The 11,354-nt window shown below is 34.1% G+C and overlaps 2 protein-coding genes across 4 annotated transcripts; one reads left to right on the top strand and one right to left on the bottom strand.

Moving 5' to 3' along the window:
• Positions 1 to 2,444: 2,444 nt before the first annotated feature.
• LOC115699192 (UDP-glucuronic acid decarboxylase 2) lies at positions 2,445 to 6,730 on the top strand. Its single transcript, XM_061107043.1, is given in 6 exon segments — positions 2,445 to 3,562; positions 4,050 to 4,129; positions 4,369 to 4,452; positions 4,564 to 4,638; positions 5,527 to 5,619; positions 6,044 to 6,730. Coding segments are annotated over 6 exon segments (1,443 nt in total). The 5' UTR covers positions 2,445 to 2,670; the 3' UTR covers positions 6,263 to 6,730.
• LOC115699266 (caffeoylshikimate esterase) lies at positions 6,642 to 10,805 on the bottom strand. Of its 3 annotated transcripts, none has more exons than XM_061107044.1 (9): positions 10,590 to 10,793; positions 10,103 to 10,345; positions 9,901 to 9,991; positions 9,766 to 9,798; positions 8,024 to 8,170; positions 7,805 to 7,935; positions 7,600 to 7,737; positions 7,418 to 7,516; positions 6,642 to 7,340 (listed from the first exon to the last, which is right to left on the bottom strand). In XM_061107044.1, exons 2-9 carry the CDS (start codon positions 10,127 to 10,129, stop codon positions 6,948 to 6,950), a joined length of 1,059 nt encoding a protein of 352 aa, XP_060963027.1. In that variant the 5' UTR covers positions 10,130 to 10,345; positions 10,590 to 10,793; the 3' UTR covers positions 6,642 to 6,947. The 3 variants fall into 3 exon arrangements, with proteins under 3 accessions (XP_060963027.1, XP_060963028.1, XP_030482486.2); XM_061107045.1 differs by having other exon boundaries at positions 10,103 to 10,129; positions 10,590 to 10,750; XM_030626626.2 differs by having other exon boundaries at positions 10,103 to 10,805.
• Positions 10,806 to 11,354: the final 549 nt, after the last annotated feature.

An 11,354-nucleotide genomic window follows, 5' to 3' on the forward strand; every position in this document is an offset into this window, starting at 1 on the left:
ATCAGTAACCATTCTTGTCAAAAATAAATTTTGTTGCACCGTTACCCAGTTAATACCTTGAAAACAAGAAGATTTGTAAAGTTAACTAGTTGGTTAACCCATGATAATGCATTAGCAACTTTGTGTCCCGCCCTAGCTTGTATTGAATCTCAAAATTGTATTCTACGAGCTTAGTCATCTAATGTTGGTATTATGGGGGTAACATTACATTGTTTGAGATTAAGTTGGGGAGACCGATTTGCAAAAAAAAAAAAGTTAATTAGGATTTTTGCCCAACTTTGACATGTACTAAATTATGACTCTTGAACTTTTAAGATCGTTAAAAATGTCTCCTGAAGTATTGAGATTGTTAGATTCAAGGACTTTTGTCTAATATCATTCAATTTTACTATTTCAGTGATTGTTTATGTACTAAGTCATGCTCCTAGACTTTGATATCTACCAAATCATGCTCTTCGAACTTTTATATGTAGTAAATTATGGCTCTTGAACTTTCATCCATGTTAGACTTTTTTAACTAAAATTAGAAAAAAAAAATCCTTAAATCCAACAATCTCAATAGTTCATTGGACTTTTTTAACGACTTTAAGAGTTCAGGGAACATGACAGGGGACAAAAATCTTAATTAGCTAAAAAAAAAAAAAAACTTTGTAAATAAACTTTGTCAAAATTTAGATTGTGATACAAATAAGCCATTTAATTTCAGTAGGTTCTACTTCTATTAGAGGGACTGTCATAGGTCATAACTGAATCAGGGGAGGTACTACTATAATATATTTCTTTGCTCATCCAATTTATGTTTAAATTTTAAGGTGAACTGTCCCTCATATTTGGAAAATTAAAAATTCTAGAAGAGCTGTCACAAAAGACACATGCCCCCATATTATTAAATATTGATTCTGCTTAATCATTCATATAAATATCCGAGCGTTTCCTTAAAAGGGTAGGGATATTTTTTAAAAAAGAAAAAAAGAAAAGAAGATTTTTGATAAATATGGATTATTGTAATACACATAAGTACCAAAAATAAAAATAAAATATAAATACATTTTTTTTTTTTGAAACAATGAATGAAAACGTACATGGTTATATTATTGGGTTTGTGTTAATAAATTACCAAATAAAAAACTCAGGTGGTTGGTAAGAGCATCAAATTTAGAAACAGCCAATAAAAATCCAAATTCCAGTACCCAATTCAATAATGATCATTCAATATATATGATCACAATAAAAAAATCTACATGGTTAATAATGTATTGTGTACCCTTGATACGAATTATTTAAAGCAAAGTAACAAATTAATAGCTAGCAATAAAATTGTGACATGGTGAAAGTGAAACCGATTTCTAATTTATTTATAATGTTTTACGTAAAAGCTATGAAATTTTTTTTTTTTTTTTTGCCTTCTTCTAAATATCATGAAATTTCACAAATAATATGGAACATGATTGATGGGGCTTCGTGGATGTTTTATACAAAATATGGTAAAGTCACATCGAGACTAATGCACCATAAGGATTTGATTTAGACCCTAAACATATATTTCCAAGTCAAAATAGCCAACTTGGGAAGATATTTAAAGGGTTTTGGTTCATGAGCATGGAATGGAACGCCGCCCCCTACCCTCTACTAACCAAAATATAAATTATTTTAATTAGCATAAATCCACAAAAAAAATTCTAGTTTGAATTATTTGGCATTTTTATAAATAAAAAATAAGAATGCTAATTACAATTTATTATTATAATTTTCATGCCTGAAATTAGAAATTAGGATATATTTTTTTAAAAAAAAAATTTATAGCAGTATTTGTTATAGTTATAGTATCATCTCATAAATTTTTGAAAAATTACAAATGGTTTATAATGTCGAAAATAGAATTTTTGGTAGTCCAGTTACCAAGGGCCTTCAAAAACCTTCAAACCATAAAAAAATTTTAAAAAATATTCTAACATATATTTTTAGTCACTAATATTAACTAAAGAATTATAATAAATGATTTCCACTCCTCAATAAAAAAATATAAGAAAATTCTATAATGTACTCCTTTAAAAGGATGCATCCATAGATCTTTATTGTAATTTTAAAAAATTCTAAAAAGTTTAGCACACTAAAAATTATTTTCAAACAGTGTGTTGTATACGTGACTATTTTATTTTACACGCACATAAAATATTCAAATTTTTCAATATTTTTTCTTGAATATCAAAACAAGTAGAAAGTAGATCAATAAATCTGTTGTAAGGAGATGCTTTATAAAATCACCCACAAATATATATTTTTGAAAGAAACCCACAAATATATATACAAAGCAATTTTAGTAAGAAAAAGAGAAAAGAAAAACTAAAACTAAAACTTAAGCCACGCGCCGAGAAGCGAGAGCGAGTTACCGGTGGAGTAAATTTATTATTTTTTTTATCAGATTTTTTATTTATTTATTTGTTGTTGTTATTATTATTCACTAACCTTTTCTTCTCTTCTTCTCCCTACTCCTATATATACAGAAATATTTTCAACCTCTTTCATTTGTATATGTTCTTCTCTCTCGAATTGAATCCCGAGTCACCCAGTAATTCCAGGGTGGGATATCAAAACAAATAATAATTCGTATCTCGAAACCCCAAAACTTTCCGGAATCGAAACCTTTCACCGAAGAAGACAAGGGTTTCAATGACTTCCGAGCTTACTTTCAGGGGTCATGAGACCCAACCAATGGCCGATACCTACTCCCCCAAACCACCCAAGCCATGGTTAGCCGTGACCCGTCCGATTCGATACATCCTCCGCGAACAGCGGTTGACATTTGTTCTCATCGGCATTGCTATAGCTACTCTGGGTTTCACGCTTCTCCCGTCCAACCAAGCTCCCCAAAGGTACAGCTCCGCGATCTTTGATTCGTTCCCTGCCGAGCTCGAATCGAGCCACTTGACTCATCGCCCTGTGTACAACGAGCGTCGTTTCGGGATTCAGAACTGGAATTCCGGGGGTAAGATTCCGTTGGGGCTGAAGAGAAAGGGGAAGCGGATCGTTGTTACTGGCGGAGCAGGTTTCGTCGGGTCTCACCTCGTGGACCGTCTCATGGAGCGTGGTGACAGCGTGATTGTCGTTGATAACTTTTTCACTGGAAGAAAAGAGAACGTGATGCACCATTTCGGTAACCCCAGATTCGAGATGATCCGACACGACGTCGTCGAGCCACTTCTCCTCGAGGTTGACCAGATCTATCATTTGGCTTGCCCTGCCTCCCCTGTCCATTACAAGTTCAACCCCGTTAAGACTATCATATCCTTTTTCCACATTTAATTTAAATATCGCAGTTTTCAATTTTCCTTTCAAATTTTAAATCTGTTTCTCTGAGATTCGAAAATGGTGTTTTCGATTTATATTTGGAAAATCCTTAATTCTTATTCCCACAAGACTAATGTGGTGGGTACTCTGAATATGCTTGGGTTGGCGAAACGGGTGGGTGCCCGGTTTTTGCTAACGAGCACCAGTGAGGTGTACGGTGATCCTCTGCAACATCCTCAGGTTGAAACTTACTGGGGAAACGTCAATCCCATCGGTCAGTTTCCTCTCTTTCTCTCCATTTTTTTCAATTCTTAATTGCCGATCGAATTAGTCAGATACCGGTATCGGCGCACGTTAGCATTTAAGTACCTTATTTCCCTATTAACCTGCGCCAAGAGGTTTCCGTGAAATGTGAATCGTGATGTTGTAGCGGTTCAAACGGGGTTTAAGGTGAGGGGGCTTTGTCTTTCTCCAGCGAGTCGGTCCTCACCACATGGACCCACACGGCCAAACTCTTTTAGATCCGGTCTGATTTTTTGTTTTTACAGTCAACGTGTTTGGCCCTGATTGTCGGGGTCCACTGATCCGACGGTTTAAACGCACTTTGCGTCCAGTAGTTCAGGCAGGGTATTTTGTTATTTATCTTTCTGAAAACGAGTTAAGGAAAAGGAAAGGGTAGTTATGTAATTGTCAGCTGGTGGGACTGATAAACAGACAGAGTGCTCGTCGGTTATCTGACAGTGCTTGTGTATGTTTGACAGGTGTCCGAAGTTGTTACGATGAGGGTAAACGTACGGCCGAAACGTTGACCATGGATTATCATAGAGGCGCTGATGTTGAGGTTAGTTTTATTTATTTTTACTTATTTTGTTTTTACCATATGAATTTACACAGAGGTGGTAATGAAAAAATCTAACTTTTTGGAAATATTAATTAAATTAAACAAAAAGTGACAAAGGTTGTTTTTTTTTATGGAAATACAAACACTAAATTTTGTGATATGTGCACTTTCACATGGATGTAAAAAGGTTTTTCTTTTGGGGGAAGAAATAAATATTTACTTTTACCCTTTTGGTGCAGGTTAGGATTGCCAGGATCTTTAACACATATGGACCAAGAATGTGCATTGATGATGGCCGTGTTGTTAGTAATTTTGTTGCCCAGGTATACTATTATTATTCTTATGTATGTGTTTTTTATTTAAATAAAGAACAAAAGGAGTTCTTAACATATTTTAATGTTTTTATTAAACGTTAATTATTGGTGACTTTGCAGGCTTTGAGGAAGGAGCCTATGACAGTTTATGGTGATGGGAAGCAAACAAGGAGCTTCCAATATGTTTCTGATCTGGCAAGTTACACAACTTTACAGTCTCTTTTTTTCTTTTTCTCTTTAAAGTTCCTTTGGTGCCCGGCCAGGTCCTTAGTTGCTTTACTTTTTTCTTAAAAAGAAAAATTATTTATTTGGCCAAACCTAGTTTGCTTCTTTTCATATCATATGATTGGTTTTGATGAGATTAATGAATTGTAAAAACCGCCACTCTAGCTTGAAGATAAGATTTTTATTGGAGTGGTTAATTGAACCGCAAGTTTGAAACTCTTTAGAGGTTCTGACACCCATATTTCTTTATATTTTTTCCATGTGCATAGCACATTACAACCTGCGCCAGTTTTTAAACCTGCATTGTCGTAAATCTATTCCTCTATAGAGCCAATATCAATTAGCTACAGGTGGCCCAGAGGGATGGACCTCCTGAAATGTTGTCTGGGTCCATCCCTTCCCAGATATTTATTGTACCGTAGGTTGATAGATACCACCATTTGTTTTGCATTGAAAGTTCTTATCAAATGGTAATAAATAGATGTCCTTTTCAATAACTGACTTTTTTTTTCTCCCTCTAGAAAATGAAGCTGGGTTTATTTCTAATTTAGTGCTGAAAGTAATTGTTCCATTAATGCCATTGATGATGAGCACCAGATGGCTTCTGATTACTGATGTGTTGTAGAGAATAGGGCTGTCCATTTTGGCTGGGCTCAAAAGAATATTTTCATTGTTTGGTGGTAGGCAGGGTTGTCTGTGTTATTTTAATATTAATCGAAGCTGGGACGATTGGGAGAGTGATTCCACTTGTCTGTCTTTCTGTAATTATCTATGGAAGAATTTTACGGAGCAATTTTGTATTTATTTTTAATCTTAGTTTTGTTGCAAGATGATGACTTTTAAAATGTGTCATTATAGGTTGAAGGACTTATGCGCCTCATGGAAGGAGAACATGTAGGACCTTTCAATTTGGGAAACCCTGGTGAATTTACCATGCTTGAACTTGCCAAGGTAAGAGCATTACTCCCGTTGACCATGCGCTTCCATTTGTTGGTGATATATCTGTCATTGTCATCAGTGATGCATATTTATTTATTGTATGAGTTCATTCAGCAATCTAATCTCATTATAATAATATTGGTAGACGGTGTCAGATCCAACTGCAATAGATATAGTCAAGACCAGCTTGTATGTTAGAACAGGTCTCGTAGTAGTTCTACATTATCTCGGGTCGGCTACTAGATAAGCCTTTTTTTTGGCATCAAGATCTCTTTAAGATGAAGAATAACATTGACTTTCGTAGTTTTAATTATGAATAAAATAGAAAGTGGGTTTTGTAATTAGCTATTCATCTACTTAGCTGTCATGTACTCTGTGACCACACATTATATCCTGAAATCTGAACACCACGTTCTATATGTGTTCATCCTCTCAGGTTGTCCAGGAAACCATTGACCCAGATGCAAAGATTGAGCACAGGCCCAACACAGAGGATGATCCACACAAAAGGAAACCAGATATTACCAAGGCTAAAGAACAATTGGGCTGGGAACCAAAGGTGTCCCTTCGCAAGGGTCTTCCTCTTATGGTCAAGGACTTTCGTCAACGCATTTTTGGTGACCACAAGGAAGGTGGTTCGTCCACAACGGCTTAATCCCCCAAGTTTGAGGAAAATTTATACTTTGAAGTGGTACCTGGGAAAAAAATTTGTTTGCTTACTAGAAAAAAAGAGTACTCCTAGCTTTTCCCCTACTTCCAAAAGATACAGTAACAGCAGAAGAGGTAGCACAGCTATATTGGTTATCGTTCGGAATAGATCCTTTTAGGTGGTCCACTTGGCATTTGTTTTACGTCTATCTTTTGTAACCTTGTATCAGTTACCCTCTTTAAGCTTCAATAGACGATGAGCTTTCTGATTTTTAAAATTCCTTGTTATGGTATTTAGCTTACACATTCTTCCTACTGTATAGCTACTCTTGACTTTTGAAAAAAGGTGGGGGACAAAAGTTGAGCTTTAAGCCCAACAAACAGAATGAAAGAACATTGTTTACTTCAGTAGTAGTTAATAATTTTTTGAGGAAATAAACCAAAAGCCAAAAATACCAAAACAAAGTTTATCACTCAGAATGACTCTTTTTCATATTATTTTCTTGTTTTGCTAGAATGGCTTTTCATAGTTACTCTGTCATTTTCTCAAACCTTGGTTGAAAGCTCGAGTAAATTACACATAATACATTTTTCACTGGGATGATAATCTAAGTCCAGTATATCTAAAGCACAAAAGATCTGATTATAAACCTGAGTTTAGTTTACTATATTCAATACAACAAGAGCAAGAGCTACATTGCAGAGTGATGTTGCAAGCGGCGGCCTTTCAGTCCACACAAATACCTCACAGGTGAATGTGTCCGCGGTTTTTTGCTCACTTTCTCTGGCAACACAGAGGCTGTGGTTGCAAGCCTCACGACACCATTGCTGAGCGCGGGAATAGGACGTTGAATGCTCGTGATATGATCTCGTTCGTTGGTGTGCTTCTCGAGCCAGCTTATGATGTCAGAGAACACAATCTCAACATTCTCATCGGGTTCCCCTGATGTCAAACCGTGCCACATTCCAGGGTACAACTTCATGGTCTTGTCTATGCTGCTAGCTTTCTCATACAATGCTTTGCTCACTTCCGGGTCTGTTACCGTGTCTGCCTCCCCATGTAAAACGAAGAACGGCATCATTATCTGAAAAAGAAAGAGTCAACAATGGATTTTCCAATCTTAATACAAAGCTCTTAATAATGTAGAGACATTAGACATACCTCGTGTAAACTATCTTCAAGGCTCATACTCGTTCTGAGCATTTCTAGTGCTGTTTTCAGCCTAGGCTTGTCTTGGTAGATAAGTTTGTTGCTCCTTATCTGCACTCATTAACCAATCGAGTAAGGAAGAATTATTGACTAAAAGTACTTAGTAATGATGTTGTTTATCAGTAAATTTTAACCTCTTCACGCTTGATAGGGTCCTTGAAAGCTGAATCAATTACGTCCTTTGTTGGAACTATCTTCCATTTTGGTATAATCTCTTCCACCCTAGTCAGTACATTCACCACCAAAGGATGTGGCTTTACTTTCTCTGATATCTAACAACAAACGAACAAGTTAAACCCAAAACGACAACCAAAGTAGACATTAATAATGTGGTGTTACCTTACACATGGGAGCAACAAGAACAGCACCATTCCAAAATGAAGGATCCTTCTTGTGAAGTAAAAGAGCCACAGCTCCTCCCATGGACTCACCGTACAAGAATTTACCCTTATCCCTGTATTCTTCCGTTGCTGCATGCCACGTCATCATTCAATTATTACATTATTATTTATTTAAGATCTTTATATAATGTTGACTCCAATCTTTTTAAATATATACCACAAATTGATTTGAAAAAATCATTGCAATCGTCAATGATGTTATCAAACTTCTTGATGTAACACCTGGCCCCTCTCGACCGTCCGTGACCCTCATAATCGATACCAAACACAGCGAAACCAGCACAAGCGAGTTTGATCCCACAACCTGTGATGTAATTTAATTACTTCAAAATTAAATTCACTACCTAATTATTTTATTTTATTTAAAAAAAAAAAAAAGAACACGTTTTTTTATTTATTTATCATTGTATTTGTACCAACTAAAACTAACTTGATCAACTAACAGTTCAACCACTTAGGCTACCTTAATTGATTAAGTAGAGAGTATTTTGGTTTTTGTTACTTCAATTAGTTGATATTTTGGTCAGCTTAAACCAAACCCAGCAAACGCCTATTATGGTTTTCCCTATCTCAAAAAATGGTCCACACACAGAGGTGGGCAGTTGGCCTATGAAGACAAGATTGAACAAGGCAGAAATATTAGACCAACTAATCTAAATTAAGATTGTCACAATCTTTTTTAATATTTGGAAAATATGAGGATTAGTAGGTTATTAATTTCCTTATCTTATGTTGTGTACGTTATTATGGTATTGGAAGCTAGGCTTTAATAAAAATGGGATAATTGGCATATAGATAGGTTAGGCAAATAGAAAAGTCGTCACAATCACCAAGTGATTGTCCCATATAAATGTATATAATTGAAATAATTATTAAAAATAGAAATAAAGTATGAAAGCACTAGAGTGTAATATATGAGGTCACTTTTCAGAAGTGGATAAGAATAATAATAGGAAAAAGAGGAACAATATCCCAGAAAAGTAAACTTTATCTTCTAAAAATTTGTTTGAATCCTTATATATATGAGATAATGCGTGATTAGCCAGCCTTATTCATTGTTTTTGTAAACTATGGTAAAAGCCAAAAAAAACTCTTCTAATGTAATCTTGTCTGATTCAGCAAAAGAGAAAAGTCTTGAATTGATCCATAATTAATTACTCTTACAAGGAATAGAAGCTATGAGTTAAAAGAAAAGTGAGTAATAAATAAAAGGCAGGCAGGCAAGGCATTAAAAATTTAGAAGGAAGAGGAGCTAGCTAGATCGAATTATATAAGGCTCAATCAATAAATGAACACTTGTCAAATCACAGGTACAGTGCTGTTGCTATAAAAAAGTTAATGGAAATACTGTAGAGTTCACCTAACTTAAATGGTCAAGTGTAGGAAACCCAAGTTCTTATTTTGAATCACATAGAGCTTGTGATCAATTTCTTCACGTACGGATATACAGTAATGGATCACTCTCTCTCTCTCTCTCTCTCTGTGTTGTGTTATTTTAATATACAGGTCTTTTGTTTTAATTATGGGTTGGTGTATGTGGGTTCAACACTTCAAGTTGATAAATAATTATGAAAATTCAAAAAGTAGAAGGCAAAAGTTTGTTGTATGTTATAATGGAAGAGACATTATGCATAAATCACATATGAAAAAAAGTTAATAATATAACTTATTATTTTAGGTCCACCTTTATAATTTTCTTCATGATGGTGATGATTGTATTCTTATCATTGTAATATAAAAACAAATTATATATCATGTGGTACTAGGCTATCCAAAACAAGAAAGTGCAACTTGGTGGGGGAATGAATATGGTGTAAGAGCATTTAGTAAAATTGATTAGGTAGAAATGCTTGGACATAGTTTTAGTAAACAAAGTTGTTAAATAAGGTGTAATATTACCTCTCATGAACCCACTGCACTCCATTCCATAACCTGCAAAGAACAAAACCACCATGAATGCTTGCTCAACAACCTCACCTAAGACACACACACACACAAACAGAGAGAGAGAGAGAGAGAGAGAGAGAATGGAACCGTGACAGAGAAAAACAAGAGCTTTTGGAGAAGAAAAAGGTAACCATCTGCAAGTGAAGAGTTGTACTCCTCTTCTGTTCCTAATGTAATCCTTCTCCCCATTAAAAAAAAATAAAAGAAAAAAACAACAACATGGTCATATATATTGTGTAGGAGAGCTTATATAATTTAGAGAAGAGAAAGATTTAATAGAATAACTTACTTCTTGGTATTCAACCTCTATGTTCATCTTTGCAATATAATAGGAAAATAAGAAAAAAGAGCCAAAACAGAGAAACAAAACAAGGAAAGGAAGTAGTGAGTGGATATATATATATATATGTATCTCTGCCTAGCCTTGCCTCCTTGGCATGGCTTCAACAAAACTAGATAATATGATTATGGACCCTTCACCCTTTTGTTGCAGAAAATATGAGAGCAGAGCCAGAGAGACAGACAGAGATCCCTGTTTTAGAAGAGAAAGAAGGAAAGAAAGGATTTTGAAAGAGAATAAAGAGAGAGAGAGAGGAGTTGTATTTGTTTAATTAATGTGTTGGGAACTTGGGATTGAAAAGGTAGAAGAAAACAAAAGTAAGGAGGTGGTGAAGATGCTCAAATCAAAAAGTGCCCATAATGGCCATGTATGATATATATATATATATATATATGTGTGATATAGCAGAGAAAAGGGTTAGTTGTAGTAATATTACTTTTGGATTCTGGTTTCTAATCTTCTGAGTTCTCTGTCCTCACCTCACCCCTCCATTCCTCTCGCTCCACCTCACAATTCCCGATATATATGGTTTCTGTGTCTTCTTTGTTTTCTCTCTATTAATTATTCCTTTTTCTTTTCAGTTCACATACCAAAATGAAAATCCCCATATTATATAACTTTACCCGCATGTACGGGGTTGTGTATAAATTGATCTAAATCTAATCGATGGATTTATTTATAATTGAGCATTAAATATTAAATATTTAATTGTGTAGATGTTACTTTTGAATATTCAATTGGATCAAATTAGATGTTAGATGGGGTATCTAAAAATTTAATATATGTAACATTCAATCGAATTAATTAGTATTTTCATTTAGTTTAAATGAGTAATTATATTTTATATTATTATACGTAAAATATATATGTATATATAAAAATTAACATTTAAATTTTAAGATTAGATCTAATCAATACATACTGGACTTAAAATATTAGATGGATAGATTCGATTTAAAAAAATACTAAGTTTAAAATATTAAATAAACTCAAATTAAATCAATAAATATATATAAAATATATCTAATTGATAAAACTGATCCAATCAATATCTAATAAATATTAGATCAATTAAATGATTAAAATTAATTGAATTGAATGATAAAATTTAAGCTCAAATATATAATTAAATCTGAATAAACTTCAAAAAAAAACATTAAATATGAGTCAATAATTATCATTACTAGTTTGACTCAGCAGA

The sequence above is a fragment of the Cannabis sativa genome, chromosome X (genome assembly GCF_029168945.1).
Source record: "Cannabis sativa cultivar Pink pepper isolate KNU-18-1 chromosome X, ASM2916894v1, whole genome shotgun sequence".
Taxonomy (NCBI): domain Eukaryota; kingdom Viridiplantae; phylum Streptophyta; class Magnoliopsida; order Rosales; family Cannabaceae; genus Cannabis; species Cannabis sativa.